Source organism: Hylaeus volcanicus, chromosome 4 (assembly GCF_026283585.1).
Source record: "Hylaeus volcanicus isolate JK05 chromosome 4, UHH_iyHylVolc1.0_haploid, whole genome shotgun sequence".
NCBI classification, from domain to species: Eukaryota; Metazoa; Arthropoda; class Insecta; order Hymenoptera; family Colletidae; genus Hylaeus; species Hylaeus volcanicus.
In genome coordinates, this window is record NC_071979.1 from 11,431,211 (window position 1) to 11,448,026 (window position 16,816).

At 35.6% G+C, this 16,816-nt stretch overlaps 3 protein-coding genes across 9 annotated transcripts in view; 1 reads left to right on the forward strand and 2 right to left on the reverse strand.

The window, feature by feature from the left end:
• LOC128875612 (protein draper) overlaps positions 1-9,625 on the forward strand; it is a 54,946-nt gene extending 45,321 nt beyond the window's left edge. Inside the window, exons 6-18 of one of the 5 annotated variants that reach the window (XM_054121342.1) lie at positions 6-126; positions 2,435-2,572; positions 2,643-2,819; positions 2,911-3,238; positions 4,889-4,996; positions 5,309-5,473; positions 5,692-5,898; positions 6,718-6,873; positions 6,937-7,113; positions 7,222-7,332; positions 7,405-7,614; positions 7,694-7,870; positions 7,951-9,625. In XM_054121342.1, the coding sequence (XP_053977317.1) occupies positions 6-126; positions 2,435-2,572; positions 2,643-2,819; positions 2,911-3,238; positions 4,889-4,996; positions 5,309-5,473; positions 5,692-5,898; positions 6,718-6,873; positions 6,937-7,113; positions 7,222-7,332; positions 7,405-7,614; positions 7,694-7,870; positions 7,951-8,234 (2,359 nt within the window). In that variant the 3' untranslated portion in view covers positions 8,235-9,625. The remainder of the gene's footprint in view (positions 1-5; positions 127-2,434; positions 2,573-2,642; positions 2,820-2,910; positions 3,239-4,888; positions 4,997-5,308; positions 5,474-5,691; positions 5,899-6,717; positions 6,874-6,936; positions 7,114-7,221; positions 7,333-7,404; positions 7,615-7,693; positions 7,871-7,950) is intronic. The other 4 variants (XM_054121344.1, XM_054121343.1, XM_054121345.1 and 1 more) reach the window with 4 other exon arrangements.
• A 1-nt stretch (position 9,626) lies between these two features.
• Positions 9,627-12,810, reverse strand: LOC128875614 (monocarboxylate transporter 3-like). Of its 3 annotated transcripts, none has more exons than XM_054121350.1 (6): positions 12,333-12,810; positions 11,452-11,590; positions 10,815-11,235; positions 10,196-10,713; positions 9,904-10,044; positions 9,627-9,785 (listed from the first exon to the last, which is right to left on the reverse strand). In XM_054121350.1, the coding sequence occupies exons 1-6, from the start codon at positions 12,450-12,452 to the stop codon at positions 9,640-9,642; spliced, it is 1,485 nt and encodes a 494-aa protein (XP_053977325.1). In that variant the 5' UTR covers positions 12,453-12,810; the 3' UTR covers positions 9,627-9,639. The 3 variants fall into 3 exon arrangements, with proteins under 3 accessions (XP_053977325.1, XP_053977324.1, XP_053977326.1); XM_054121349.1 differs by having other exon boundaries at positions 9,904-10,095; XM_054121351.1 differs by lacking the exon at positions 12,333-12,810 and adding an exon at positions 11,773-11,799 and having other exon boundaries at positions 9,904-10,095.
• Positions 12,811-12,931: 121 nt separating this feature from the next.
• LOC128875616 (phospholipase A2 inhibitor) lies at positions 12,932-16,706 on the reverse strand. Its single transcript, XM_054121352.1, has 5 exons — positions 16,565-16,706; positions 16,224-16,482; positions 14,707-15,026; positions 13,920-14,290; positions 12,932-13,606 (listed from the first exon to the last, which is right to left on the reverse strand). Exons 2-5 carry the CDS (start codon positions 16,473-16,475, stop codon positions 13,365-13,367), a joined length of 1,185 nt encoding a protein of 394 aa, XP_053977327.1. The 5' UTR covers positions 16,476-16,482; positions 16,565-16,706; the 3' UTR covers positions 12,932-13,364.
• Between the last annotated feature and the right edge of the window lie 110 nt (positions 16,707-16,816).

Consider the following 16,816-nt stretch of genomic DNA (forward strand, 5'->3'; position numbering starts at 1 on the left):
CTTAGTTGCGACGATTTATGCCCGCTTGGGAAACACGGCGACGAATGCAAGTCGGAATGTAAATGCCAGAATGGTGGTTACTGTAATCCTACCACTGGCGATTGCTACTGCACCTCTGGATGGATTGTGAGTATTCGTTACAATGAAAGTGACAATACGCAAAAGCCTTTATTTTATTTAATTTATTTAATGTCGCATCAGCATTTATCCCATTAGCGACCACTGTGGATTACAGTCTGTCTCACAAAAGCGTGTCAGCTATATTTCTGTAAATGTTTATATATTTGTGCAAAATTTATTTGTGCAAAATGGGTCGAATCTACATCTGAAACACTAATACGCATTTACCTAGTCAGGTGTCCAATCTCCTCCATTAGCAATTATAGCTTGGCACCATCTCCACACGTTTTCTATTAATTTTTTGGGGTAAGATGCTGGAAACGACCTACATATCTTTCAAATATGGTGTAAAATTGCTCTTATTTTGGTAATACACCTTCCTCTTAGTTTGTACTTCATTATGGACCATACATTACAGCATCGTTATCACTAGACTGCGGATCTTTATGCAAAATAAAATCTTTGCAAACGCACCTACAGAAATTGAACCTAAATAGGAATTTATTTTACCCTGCAAATATTATAATGTGAACTTTATTTTCATTATTTTCATATTCTTGCACATTGTGTGCATTTTGTAATTTTTTACGCATTCAAACTTCCTATAAATGCATAAAAATCCACAGTCTAGTTATCACCATAGTATGGTAACAGCGTTTTCCCCTTTCCATCTTTTACAGAAGCGACTTAGACGTTTAGGGTCATTATCTTTTTGCAACATCCACTAATGTTTAGTTTGATTGAACCAACGTTTCATGGATGTGAGAAGTCCCCTTTAATATTATTTCAGCATTGTTTGTGCATTCAGATTGAGAGTGAAGATACATAAAGTCCCAACATAAAACCTCTTGCGATAAAGCAACTCCAAACATGCACTTTTATGGGGTGTTTCACACTTCTTTGTATTATTCTTTTTCTACGGACAGACCAAGCATGTCTAATAGGACACCAAGCTCGAAACGAAGATTCACCACCGAACACTGTATTGCTCCAATCACAGTCACTACTTTGGTGAGCCAATGCCAGACAATTTTTGACAAATTAGTAGAGAGGATATTGATGCAATGTTTCTTTTGTTTCATCACTCCGCATGCCATTCTAACGCCCGATTTTGCAATTTCGGTCTTGACACTTTGTAAATAATAAAAGAATGGTATTTTTTTTCTTATAGGATAAATTTGTTTACAAACACTTTTTCCAAAATCGGGCCTTACAGTGGCATGCGCCAAGGTATAAGGAATATTTTGAAACCAGAATTATTAGAAAATATTGCTTCTTTGCTTCAATATCCTTGACAAGAATCATGCTAGCCTAATCGCCCTGTCCTCGTCTCTCCTGCAATTGTTGTATCGCTCTCTCTGTCCTTGTCCCGGAGTTTTCTACTTTTTCTGCGACTGTCGTTGAAGTCAACTCGGAGTTTGGCTCTGGGTCCTGCGCACCCTTAAATCGTTCATAAGTAATCGTCTTTTGTGTGGTTTCATTTTTATATACCTTAACAGAGGATGTCGAGATGGTACCAAGCTATAATTGCTAATTGAAGGATATTGGGCATCTTACTAGGTAAATTCGTATTAGTGTTTTAGGTGTAGATTCGACTCATATAAAACTTTGTACAAATATATAAATATTTACAAAATATAGCCGACACGCTCTTGTGAGACAGACTACATTTTCTTTACATTCTATACATTACATATGTTAGTCATAAATAATTTACGTAGATAATTACGTATACTTAGATAACAAATTTCTTGCATCTAATAATAAAAAAAAATAGTTAATAATTTAATTGTAGTGTCCTGTCTATATGTGGCTTATATTTCTTCTGCTAATCTTGTCCTTTGTAAATATGATACGATTTTTAGTATGCAACTCTTGTCGTTTAAACTGTTCTTCAGGGTGTTTGGTTGGCTTCCTGTTTCGCGTATATTATCGTGCAATGGACATTCTTCTATTATATGTTTAACTGTGATTTTTGTACTGCAGTTTGTGCAGTATGGGGGGTTTTCTTTTGTAATTAAGTGGCTATATGTTAGTCTTGTGTGATCTATTCTTAATCGGGTTATTAGAATTTTTCTCTTCGTGGCAGAGAAATAGCACGATTTTTTGAAAATATATTTTCTCTTGATTCGTGGAGATCAGTATGTTTAGTCATTAACCACTCTTGGTTCCATTTTTCTAAGATTCTTTTTGCTATATCAATCTGTGCATCTTCCTTTGGTATTCCAATATTACTGAGGTCTATATTTAGTGGTCTCTCAGTAAAAGTCTTCTTAAGCTGTATTCGTGTTTATATTGAATTCTCCTTCAATAGGGTTCAGTCTGTGCGAATCGTTGCCCGGAAGGTTTCTGGGGGAAAAATTGCTCTCAAGTCTGTGACTGCTACAATGGAGGTGGTTGTCATCACGTTACAGGAGAATGTGAATGTAAGCCTGGATACTACGGCGACAAGGTGAATAGAGTGTTTTATTAAACATAATCTTCGATTGCGTTGAGTTACTAATTTTGATCATCTTTGACAGTGTTTAAATATATGTCCTGACGGAAAGTTTGGTTTGAACTGCACCAACAACTGCACCTGCGAAAATGAAGCAAAGTGTTCTGCAATTGATGGTAGTTGCTCGTGTAGTCCTGGCTGGAAAGGTGAAAACTGCAATGAACGTATTTGCGATGACGAACATTGGGGCTCCAAATGTGAGGTGATTATATCACCCATATCATCTGAGTATTGTGATAGTTTTTACTGATATTTTATTTAATGCAAACATATTTTTGTTAATTATTGTTAAGGTTTGCGACTGCGACAGCAAGAATACAGAACTGTGCCATCCTTGGACTGGGAAGTGCATCTGTAAGACTGGATGGGATGGCGACACTTGCGCTAGGCCTTGTCCATTCTACACCTATGGCAAGGGCTGCCAGAATCGTTGTAACTGCAAGAATAATGCGCAATGCTCGCCTGTAAATGGAACTTGTATTTGCGCGGCAGGATACAGAGGTGAGGATTGTAGCGAAGTATGTCCTGAGAACACTTTCGGCGAGAATTGTGAACAGAAATGTGTCTGCAAGAATGGTGCCACTTGCTCACCTGAGAACGGACGGTGCAACTGTACAGCAGGTAATTAATTATATTTTTACGTTATGAAGGCAATAGAGAATCAGAATTATCACATTGACTATTCTGCTAACCCACGCGTGGATCATATAGAAATTAACTGCAAAATGTTACAAAATAATCAATAAGCTATGTGCATTTTATTATCTCTATGAACCAGGGTTGCGAGTAATTAAATACTTTTAAAATTAATTTTATCTTTAATTGACAATTAATTACAAACAATGTAATTAAAAATTATTTAATTAAAATTGAGTTAAGCAGAATTAATCGAAAGTCATTTAATTGACGATTGATATGAGCGAATTTAATCGAAGATATTTAATTGACGATTGATATGAGCGAATTTAATCGAAGATATTTAATTGATGATTGATATGAGCAAATTTAATCAAAAATATGTATTTAATTGACGATTACTTTAAGCAGAATTAATTCAAAGCCATTTAATTGATGATTACTTTAAGCAGAATTTACAGAAAGGGTTATGCCGGTAATGCCAAATTAGCTGAACTGCTTTATGTTTTTAGTATATTACTTTAACTTATACCTATGGTATATATTTGTTTTATTTTGTCGTCATTGAATAAGAATACATATTTGTTCTTATTTACGTTATAAATTATTTATTCATAGAATTACCTTAACAAATACATTATTATATATACAAGCAACTCATTTTGATGAGGTTAATAGTATTTAGTATATTGCATTTGTCGCTACAAATTGGTTTATATATATGTTTATTTATATGTGTTACTTATATAATTAATTGAATTTTATATAAATGTCTTTTAACATTAAAGACATAAACAAATCGTCAATTAAATAGCTTGAATTAATTTTCCTTAAAGTAATCGTCAATTAAATGGCTTTGAATTAATTCTGCTTAAAGTAATCGTTAATTAAATCTTAACTTCGATTAAATTTGCTCATATCAATCGTCAATTAAACGACTTTCGATTAACTCTGCTTAATTCAATTTTAATTAAATAATTTTTAATTACATTTATTCAAAATATTTATTAATTAAGTTGATTGAATTAAGTTGTTTAAATCAATTATTTAATTAAAAAATTGCAATTGATTATTATTCAAACCCTGCTATGGACATTCGAGAGGTATTCACGTTTGTAGGTACAGACAGTCAACGTGTTAAATAGAGACTCGCAAAAGAGAGATAGAATTCCCGTTTAATATATTTCTCGTAGTCAAAGCGTTAATATTGTTCGTATGTTACTTTTTTCGTGTAATAAGTATGAACTACTAATGAGAGAAGTACTCTTAACAAGATGAGCATCTTGTGATTGTATGAACTTGAATATTTTTTAGTTAATACTGATTGGCTTTTCCAGTTTGTTTGTTTGGACGATCATTAACAATTAACATAGTCTCTCATTATACAATTGTGATTTGCATGAGAAAGAAAAAAACGATTACTAACGGTAGTTGTTGATATTAGTGTTACATGCAAATTTTGCCGTTCGCACATTACATTTAGATATAAGTTGTAATTAAAGAAATGCAATAGAAATCTAGTGTAAGGTAAGTCTCAGAGTTCCCAGAGCATCGACTGTTATTATGACGTTAAAATATCGGTATAGATGATAAGGAAACATTACTCCTGCATGTATTATTATTACATTTTGTTAGGATGGGTTGGTGTTTCGTGTAATCGTCCCTGCGACGACAAGTCATTCGGCAAGGACTGCGAGGGCAAATGCAAATGCTTTAACAATGCTGCCTGTAATCCGCAAAATGGTAAGGGGGTTGGTTGCAACGATTTTTATTATTAAATAAATATAAAGTTAATGTTTCCAGCTTCTCTAACTGTGAAGCATTAACTTTTACTGATTCTTAATTGTATTGGCTACTTTCACAAACTTCTCTATCAAATTATTTTTATATCTCAATCTCAAGTTTTATCATTTTTTCTTTTATGTTTATTTTGCGCACATTTGCAAGGGTCACGTTCTATCGAGTACAGTGATTTTTAACCACTGATCTGTTTTGTTCTCGTTTCATTCTCGTTGCACCTGCACCAAAACACATTACTTTTTTTTCAACGCGCAGGCACATGCACGTGTGCAGCTGGCTTCACCGGCGAATTTTGCGAGGATCATTGCAAAAATGGATCTTTCGGGCAGGGATGCGCTCAAGTCTGTGATTGCCACAAGGAAAATAGTCTGAACTGTGATCCTGCCACAGGCCGTTGCATCTGTAAGCCAGAATGGCGAGGTTTGTTTCCTCCTCGAATAGAATAGAATAGATATTTTGCAACTGCGTTTTCCTCCCTTTGTGTTTCATTCACTTTACTGTACTAAATGCTTCGTTCAGAATTTAAAAAATGAACCTAACGAATAATAAAGAAGTAAAACAGTATCGGAGATTGGAAAGCGTTGTTCGATGGCGATTTGATCTTCGATAAAGTTTTCCAATTTAATAATATAAAACAGGCATCCGCTGTGAGACAAAGTGTCCAGAAGGTCTTTATGGCAAAGACTGTCATTCGCACTGTGAGTGCATGAACAATAGTTCATGCGATCCAGAAACAGGCACTTGTATTTGCGCCAGAGGCTGGGAAGGATCCGATTGTTCTCAACCCTGCAAAGAGGGCTGGTATGGCGTGAGCTGTAAGGAAAAGTGTCCAAAGAAAATGCAAGGTACGAATGATAGATAATTTATAGTTGAAAGTGAAAAGATATGGGCTTTCACAGGCCTTATATAAAATAACAGTTACAGTACTATACGTACATCTAACACAAAACAATTTTGAGTTTAACCCTCTGACACCGGTGCTGGGTCACTTTTCCGACGTTAATTTCGAAGTCCCATGCCTCTGTCATCGAGAGTGTCGAGCCATGTATTTACATTGTAACTCGATCCGTAGCAATCGACTATTCCCACTATTCTAACTTGTAGCGACAGAAACGTTCCGAACTTTATTGCAAAAGAAGTAGTTTCCGGGACAAAATATTAACAAAAACAACTGGTTTTGAGGCATTATTAATATGATAATAATATTTGCATATAAAAATTTGATTTTAAGCCTTCTTTTGTAGCGCGTATGAACTTTGATTTCGATGCGAGCTCCCAGTGTCCGAGGGTTAACTGCATGCATGTAGTTCGATGTTGTATTTTACATAGATTACATTATAAATTTTGCACTGTAGTTAGAAAATGATTAATTCGATTAGTTGTTAGTGGTTACATGTGCATGCGTAGAGTTAACTTGCACAAATTTGTTAACACTTTGTATCAGTGAAACAATATAGTGCAAAAATGCTTTGCAAACTTCAAAATGAGTGGTAAGTCGAGACTACTATAATACATTTATCATAAATATCGAAGCGAGGCAGAGTACCATAGGCAGAGATAGAGTGCTACATTCGTAACTAATCTACAATTATTTAAAAACATGCAGTACTTATTTCTATAGCTGAGATTTCGAGTATATGTGTATAGTAAACGTGGTCTTTCAGGTAACATGAGCTGTGATCACGTCACTGGTGAATACGTTTGCCGTCCAGGATACTTGGGCTTAACTTGCGAACATCCTTGTCCCCCCAATCGGTATGGACTGAATTGCGCTAATCATTGTCGTTGCAAAAATGGTGGAGAATGCCATCATGTAACAGGTAAGGTTTCTACTTTACTTCTCTATAGATTCTTTTTTATTATATACGATATTACTGGTTTAGGTGTATGCCAGTGTCGACCAGGTTGGCAAGGTGAACACTGTCAAACACCATGCGCAGAGGGAACGTACGGCATTAATTGCACTCAACACTGTACGTGCCAACATGGGGGTAAATGCAGATCTAACGATGGACACTGTCGATGTGCACCTGGTTGGACTGGCACCAAGTGTACAGAGGGTAAGTGGAATCCATACTTTGCGTGAAATTATATTTACGATAAAACTGAACTTTCACGTACTAGTGGATTGTTTGAATATATCAAACACTTTTTGTATTTGCGGATAGTCTGTCCGGAAGGATATTATGGCGATCACTGTATGGAACCTTGTGATTGCAAGAATGACTTGTTTATGTGTCACCCTGCCAATGGTTGCATTTGTAGACACGGATACGGAGGTATATTTTTAACTCGAAATCAATCGATATTATCCTCACGATGAACACTTCAATTGATAACGAAACTTTCAGGTCCAAATTGCGACGTAGAATTATTTTTACGTAATTATCAAGCGAAAGATGAAGGCGGATATGGAAGCATAGTTGCAGGATTCTTTTTCGCTGCTGTCGTTGTCATCGCTATGATTTTAGCCGGTTGGATATATCATCGACGCAGAGTAGCCGATCTGAAGAATGAAATCGCGCAAGTGCAATATATCGCCGACCCTCCATCTCCTCCGGGTATATAATTTTTTAATAAATATATTAATTTACATTTGAAAATTAATTCATGTAACCAATGATTATATCTGTTGTACAGAACAAACACAGTTCGATAACCCTGTGTACGCGTATCAGGGTTCCTTGAAGTTTGACGATGGAACAACCACTTTGTTGAACAATTTCCAATTTAGAAATAATCTCGGAGCAAGCAAGAAAATAAATAACGAGACAGCAAAACTCGGATTAGGCATGGACGACGATGATGATTGCAAAGGTAGTTTTTATAAATTGTTGGGAATTTGTTCATATTCTTTTGAAGACATAATACTATTTCATTCTATAAATCGGTTTTAGAATCATACAGTCGATACGACCTCAAGAACAAAAATGCTGATATGGGAAATCCAAATCTCAACGTGTACCACAGTATCGATGAAATGGACGGGAAAAAGATTGAGCACGTTTACGATGAAATAAAACAAAACAACGACGAATCAGAATATGATCAGTTGGATAATCCAAGGCCCGTCAGTGGTTATAATCAGTATACTCGAATGCCCAATGGTATCTGTTCGAACTCCGATACTGCAGGGCCTAGCAAGATAAAGGATAAGGATATAGAGCGTGGAGAAACTTAAAATTTATTCATTACTCGCGAATGCAGGTTAAATCATACAATCTTTACTTTCAAATATGTGTGTTTTTAATGTGATCTGAAAAAGCAAAATCAGATCAAAAGCTTAATGCTTCTGATCCCTAATATATTGACTCTTGTCGTTTATCATTTCAAAGACAGTTTTCACGTGCTGTTAGTTGTGAGCTCTGAGGAAATATGTTAAAAATTGAAATATTTCCAGTAAGAATATAAATGTACTCCAGTTGCTCAGTATGCGCATGTATATAATTGAACAGTACGACGTGAATGGTTAAATGAATATTTTATTTATAAAATCATAACATTCGTAGCAATCGTTCACCTTCAGCGTTTTGGACTGTCTGTTATGTTAGGCGACATTTAGTGATGTCTGATGCAATATTATTACATTGAATAGTTAGTATAAAATAAGTGGTATAATCGGCCTTTCAAAAGTTTATTCAGAAGAAATTGAAATGTTTATTCGTTACTATAATCGTTTATAACTGAAGTTAAAAATTAAGAGATCCATAGTACAATGATGTGATAGAATTACGCAACAAAAATGTGCGATGTTTATAAAAATTGTACAAAACTTATGAGTGGCAAATTTTAAACGTTTGCGTGAGAATGTGATTGCAAACTTTTGCATACGAGGATGCTTTGGAAGTTTGAAAGTGATACACATTACGAAATTTTATATAATCATTTCATACACAGTAGATACATCAATCGAGTTTAGAATACTTATCGTTAAATCTTTAATCAACTCCTTTTACGCATATCAACGATTAAGTTTCTTCTTCGAGTCTCTTGTAAGTAAATCGACAAACGTATAAAATCGTTGTGTGAGTTTGTTTAAGCTTAATAAGAGACCGATCTTACGATCTCAAAGTAAGCATATGATTCGAATAACATCTTACCATTAAAGTCTCATATTACTTCTTGTATTTTATAGAATTTTAGAGAAATTATTATGCAATACTCATACATATTCATCGCGTATAAGAATGATAAAATTGTTATTATTTTGAAAACAATCTATTCCATGTATATGCAATATATTTTTAAGCAATTCGAAAAGAGTAATTCTACAATTAAGGTAGTATCATATCAATATACATTTTAAAGTACATATTTTATTTCTGTATATTTACACGCATGAAAGCAATCATTCAATGGAAATCATTCGAGATACCTACTGTAAATCATATTTATTCCTTTTTATATTAGAAAATATTTGAAGCCTATTTTTTAATTTCTAAGAAATGTCTATTTTTACGATTTTATATATACTATTTTTATTTCTAGATGAATCCATGAAAACAGATTATTGTGATTGATATAAATATTTGTAAATACCGTTAAATTAAGATACAATGTAAAATCAATATTTCGAATTATTTTTATTATGTCTCGCCTCTACTCGTTCTGTGTATTGCATGAGAATGTGTGTATCGCGAGTCTTTAATTAAACTCACAACAGGCGACAAGATCCAGTAGAATCCACCGATAAATAGTAAGAGCGCCGTAAAATTCAGACAGAAATCAACACCTGTAATCAAAAATTCGTTTTTATGGCGTTTCATTAATAGCTCTTAGTTTGTAACTCGATCGTTTGATCCGTTCTTTAAACAAAATTGATAAAATAAAAATTTGTTAAGACGACATACTATGTACGAAACAGAAGAACAATATACATAAACCCACGATGCTGTAGAATCCCTTATGAACACAACGCACTGTTTCAGCACCGAGAATATCATACAAAGGCAAATCCTGACAACTTGACAAGCTGCCAATACTGATACCGCCTAAAATAGTATAAATTATTATCCATGAATAGTTCGTTGCGTAATTTAGACCTGGGAACAAAGAAATTTCTTTAATATAGTGAATATATTACACAAAAAAAAAAAAAAAACACTTTGTAAATATAGTGATGGAATAACAGAAATTACATGCCTATCAGAGCAACGCTACAAAGCCAAGATGATAGACCAAAATATAGTCTTCTGGTTTGAGTCGTCATTTGTAACACTTTTATACTGCTAACACTTGGGAAAAATGTAAGGAAGCCAGCCAGAGTAGATAGTGACATCCAACCATAAGAATGGTTCGCAACTCCATAGAACAAAACCGGTAATAAAATCCAGAAAAAGAGTGCAGACACTTTCACTCCGACCCACCCAACTACTACACCCCAAAACCGAAAGGTTCTAAGTGGTCGAAGCTGGTGTTTCCACTTGCTATCTGAGTGAACAATTGGATTTACAAACAGATCTACATCCTCGTTTGGGTTTTCATAAGCGTAAATGTTATTTCCCTCGCTGTACAATCCACCAATGTGTGTCCTTCCTTCAACTTCAGCATATTCCGGGTTTTCAAAATTATTTTGGCCATTTGAGTGGTGCGTGCTCTCAGGAATATCTGGAGAGATTCTTATCGGAAGTTCGTTGTCCTCTTCGGTTGATAGGAGAAGACTGCGCATTATTTATACATTTACATCACACGTTTGAAACATTTTGATTGTTAGGACTTACGACTTATTTTATTTCAATTACAGATTATGTATGAGAATGACCTGTAAGGAGAAGAAATTTCCTGTGGAGTAGGCAACCGAAACATTAGTATTCCAAGGGCGGTAGGCATCAGCACAATCGTCATGAGGAGTAGACCACTTTTCAGTTTGACCTCGTGCAACAGCACATTCGTGACAGTGGGGATGAGAACAAGACCAAAGGAAGCTCCAATATTTTTCAATGTTAAAGCTAAAGGAAGCTTCTTTCTGAAGTTTTTCCGCAAAACGTACTCGCTTAGTAACATGACGAAACTGGCGCCTACGCCCATCACCGCACCAGCACTGGAGCTGGCCAAATATGCTCCAACTCCGCCAGTTGCTAGGTAGCCTGTTGCTATAATCCCAACTGCCAGGAGGAATACTCCTATTATCCCTATCAAACGAGGGACTGATGCCATTATCACTATCATCCTCGTCCAAGGATCTAAAATATTATAAACATTAAAGTAAAAAGACTCTAAAATAATATCCTGCACTCTGATACCCCATAAAGTATTTTACAATTAAGTATTTATTTTAAATTCTCAAATTCTCATATGAGAGAAGTGTTCTTTTATCTATGATGTTCTCAAAAAATATGAAAAACTTGCATCGATAGCAGAATTGGAGCAGAAGTATAACAGTTGATCCTTTTATATACCTGCTAAGTTGCTGAACGCGGTGAACAGTATCGGCGCGAGAATAATTTCCTCGCTCCACACATCAAAATCATTGGCCTCATTTTCATTTATGTAGCCCAATACTATTCCATACATGGACAATAAACTCGGTATGGTCATCTGTAAAGACAACAACATTCAAAAACAATGTTCTCAGCAACATGAAAGCGTTGAAGCAATATAATTGTATTAATCATCAAGGGTTTATTATACAGGGTGTATAATAGGATTGCATATTAATTTGATGAAAAATATTGACCAACACTGCGGCACGTAAGACGAGCGTCTATGTACTATAATACCTGTAAAAACATTACTTTGAATTTCTATGAAATCTCATGAGAGAATTTGGTTCTTAGTTCCTTTTGTAATCAATTGGAATTGCGTTTTTAAATGCAGAGTATATTCCATTGTCATTTTAGAAATATAACACACTCTATATCTTAATATTTAATATTAAATGTAAGATTCCTAAGTGCCGGTGTTCTAAATACCCTGTATAAATAATTTTCAACTGTTTGGGAACATATCCTTTTTTTAGAGCGAGTTACTCTTGAGATTTTGATAATATTTCCAGGGTCGAATCCATGACGTAGGAGTTTTTATATTAAACATTGAAGTGCACTAAACATAGTAAAATTTCTATTCTGGAAATACTCTACAAATCCCGTCATTCGACCTTTACATTCACCCTTCCAAATATCATAGAAATCTCCAGAAGAGCACCCGTGGATTCCCTCTCTTGCGAGTTACTTTTAAGTAACAATTGCGCTATTGAAGAACGTATCTTATTTGGGTTGATAAGCAAAGAGTTGATAAGCCTGCCAGTGCCGACCGGTTCCGCTTATGTTTTCAGTCATACCTGCACCAGAAATACTCCATAGAGAACAATCCATGCGTAACCACCATCCGGGACTGTGGGGCCCAGCTCTGGGAACGACGTGACGACATCATCGAGACGAAGACGTCTGGCTAATGGCATTCTATCTGTCTGTTGTTCCTCTCAGCAGAAAGAAAAAGTTGGACGGCAATTTACTGATGCGTTTAGATGTATAATAACACCTTGGTGCACATTGTGCACATTAAAACAGCCTGAAAATGTTATCTTATCTCCGGCAAAAAGTGTCAGAGGTTTGATAGCCAACGATAACCAATGGAAAATGTCCTAAGAATACTTGATGTGAGTGTATGCTTTCTTTATGTTCCATCTATTTGATAGCCATCGATAGGCGAATGATATGGGAATTGGTCTGCGTATTTGTGCGGTGGAGGTTTGGAGGAGGGGAAGATGGTTTGATAACAGTAAGACTATACTTGAGCAACAGGTATTGCGGGATCCGCGAGATCATACTTCCTCAGCAACTGACAAAATTACAAACAATATGCCTATAAACCTTTTACGTACCATGCCACATTAATTCATGAGGTAACCAGCATGTTACGAATGAATAAACCATAGAATACAAATGTATGTAACATTTATTCGTCAGTGGACATGCACGAGGCAATAACAATATCAACATCTCACGTACTTCATTTTAAATCGTTAATCGTATTAACAAATTTAGCATGTTAATACCGTAACACACAGTTTCGAGAGTAGCATCTGCTCCCACTTTTACTCGTCGTTTAAATGCTTAAGTACTAAGGCGTATTATAAATATCATCTTATTATATTATCTTATTCTTTCTGTCTAAAACAATGTATAATAGTAAGAAACGTGTATTTATCTATTTTACAATAGAAAAAGTGAAATTTCTCTGTTTAAAAAGAACAGTCTAGAAGTACAAGCGTGCGAACGCTAGCGTTAATCGTTATTAAATCTTTTCTCTATCGTTCCAAATCAATAGACGTTTATACGTATTTGACTTATACAAGGTAATAAATTATCGGCTATACATTCTCGCGAGAGTCGCCAGTCGCTATCGAAGTGTACCGCACCCTTTTGTTGACCGAATCTAATATCGGTTCGATTTTCTTTTGCAGTTTTATCCGTTGTACGTAGATCAGCGCGCACACGAGTCCTATCAGCACCAGCGAGAGGAAAAATAATAAAACGGTTGCACCACGCGGTGCCGACGAGTACAACTTTGCCATGCAATCTTTCGTCTCGTGAATCTCGTGTGCTGTTTTACCTGTAAAAAAAAACAAACAAACATTAATACATTAAAACCAATATTAATTTGTTTACAATACAATTGAAGGAAATGCTATACAACAAAATACAAAAAAATACTATTTTCATCTAAGGTGACCCATGACAAAATGGTTTCTTCATGCTCCCTTGTACATCGATTAAGAAATAATTTCTTTTTTATAGTATTCTATCAAATTTTTGATGACGTTAACGTCCCATAACAAGCCTGAATGCAGAACCACTTATGGACGACATGAATCATGGCACTCCTTCATTTGTGTAACACTGGGAATGAGACAACAGGCAAGTACCTTCGTTACACTTCAAGCTGTTCTTATTGCGAATGAATACACTCGTCTTGTTCATCCATTTAACGAAGGGATTCAGCTTGCAGGAACACTGGAACGGATTCCCACTGAAGTCCACCGCCAAGCTCTGATTACGCTTGACGATGGCGTCCATGGTATGAAGGTCGCGTTCGAGGACTTTTGTGAAGTTGTTACGCTGGAGGTCCAAGAAACGCAGCTTGAGAAGGCAGGATATGTTGAAGTGCATACCAGTCAGTATGTTGTCGCCCAGGTAAAGGTCCAAGATATTCGGAAGATCGCAGAACACGTTAGGATCTCGGAATTCTGATATCTCGTTTTGTTCTAGGTGGAGCTTCATGAGCTGCGTTAGATTGCTAGAAGAGGTAACAAAATGTACTTTAAAGAGTGTCCTTTTGCCTAGCTTGGAGTTCTAACCATTGGATGGTATTTCAAACTTTTTATGAAGAAAACTAGTGGACTGTTCAGTTTTAAAGATTGTATATAAATTTGAGCATACAATGTATATACAAATTTAATCGTTTAACAAAATGTAAGAGAAGGGGATCAATCCTCGTGACAGAGACGGGCCAAACCCTAGGCTTCGAATAAATCTGAAGTTTGCCGATGTGTTTGTCTCGTTTCTTTCTCTGGAAAATGTTCAAAAGAGGAAACGAGACAAACATATCGACAAACTTCAGATTTATTCGAAACCTAGGATTTTGCCCATCACTGCCTTGTGAATTTTCAAACTAGACAGAACCTTTAGTATTCAAGGGAGTCCTGAATATACCTATTTACAAAAATATCATGCAGAGTGGCTGCAAGATCCCTAGGTGGACCGTCCTCGAAAGCATCGGTCAAGTGAAGTTCTAATAAAGACACAAAATTGGAGAAGACTCTCGGATGGCTTCTTCCAGGATCTAACGAGAGCTCGTTGAAGTCAAGAATAAGACGCTCGACGCGGTGTACATGGTGGTACGCTTTTCCTCGAATTTCCTTGATCTTATTTCTCGACATGTCGATTACACGCAGATCGGGTAAACTGTCGTCTAGGATGCCAAACACGTTCCAAGGCAGTTGCTCCAGGAAATTTCCAGTAAAGATTAGGACCTGTAAATAATTCAAATAGTATGTACTATTTCTTTCAGAAAAAGATTTCGAATTAGTAGCGAGTGATGTTTTCATAGGATTTGTGCAGTGTGTCTCACAAAAACATGTCGGCTATATTTCTGTGAATATTTATATATTTGTGCAAAATGGGTCGAATCTACATCAAAACACTAATACGTATTTACCTAGTAAAGTATCCAATCTCCTCCATTAGCAATTATAGCTTGGCATCATCTCCACATGTTTTCTATTAATTTTTTGGGGTAAGATGCTGGAAACGACCTACATATCTTTCAAATATGGTGTAAAATTGCTCTTATTTTGGTAATACGCCTTCCTCTTAGTTTGTACTTCATTATGGACCATACATTACAGCATCGTTATCACTAGACTGCGGATCTTTATGCAAAATAAAATCTTTGCAAACGCACCTACAGAAATTGAACCTAAATAGGAATTTATTTTACCCTGCAAATATTATAATGTGAACTTTACTTTCATTATTTTCATATTCTTGCACATTGTGTGCATTTTGTAATTTTTTACGCATTCAAACTTCCTATAAATGCATAAAAATCCACAGTCTAGTTATCACCATAGTATGGTAACAGCGTTTTCCCCTTTCCATCTTTTACAGAAGCGACTTCAATGTTTAGGGTTGTTGTCTTCTTGCAACATCCACTGGTCTTTAGTTTGATTGAACCAGCAATTCAAGGATGTGAGAAGACCCCTTTCATATAATTTCAGCATTGTTTGTGCATTCAGATTGAGAGTGAAGATACATAAAGTCCCAACATAAAACCTCTTGCGATAAAGCAACTCCAAACATGCACTTTTATGGGGTGTTTCACACTTCTTTGTATTATTCTTTTTCTACGGACAGACCAAGCATGCTAATAGGACACCAAGCTCGAAACAAAGATTCACCACCGAACACTGTATTGCTCCAATCACAGTCACTACTTTGGTGAGCCAATGCCAGACAATTTTTGACAAATTAGTAGAGAGGATGCAGAGACGATACCAATCTATAATTGCTAATTGAGGTTCTTGGACACCTTACTAGGTAAATGCATATCAGTGTTTTAGGTGTAGATTCGACTCATATAAAACTTTGTACAAGTATATAAATATTTACAAAAATATAGCCGGCACGTTCCTGTGAGACAGACTGTATATATTGAATTGTTCTCTTACTTGCGTTTTATTTGGTAGATGCAACAACGGTACAGTATTAAGGAATCCCGCGTCGGTGCAGTTGACAACATATTGGTGATGGTTCTCATAACACGTCATCATACAGTAGCAACGATTTTCGAAGAACTGACCGCATTCCAATTTGGCGGACTCGAGGGTCTCTAACGAGTGCCAATTAGGATCGTGGCAATCGTTAGATAGTTGAGCAGTGGACACGCATATTAAAAGGAATATTGCGTAAAATTTCTTCATTATGCACCTAAAAATTACAACGATTATAGTTTTTCTCAAACATCGTGAAAAGTACCTTTAATTTACGATCAATTTCTTGTGCAACTTACGTGCAGGATCATCTGCCAATTCAAGGCAAATCTGAATATTTTTATTCTGAAACCATTGCATCTACTTTGTTATTCTCAAGGAAATTGAATTTTCAAACTGTTGCGTGCAATTTTAATTTTCTTTTGTTCCTATCTGAAAAAGAATATTCCCCGTTAATATAAATTTAATAGAAATTAAAATAACTATAATTATTTACAATTTATTAATTATAAAAACGTATCATGTGTAAGAATTCGTGAATATTGTCGTTA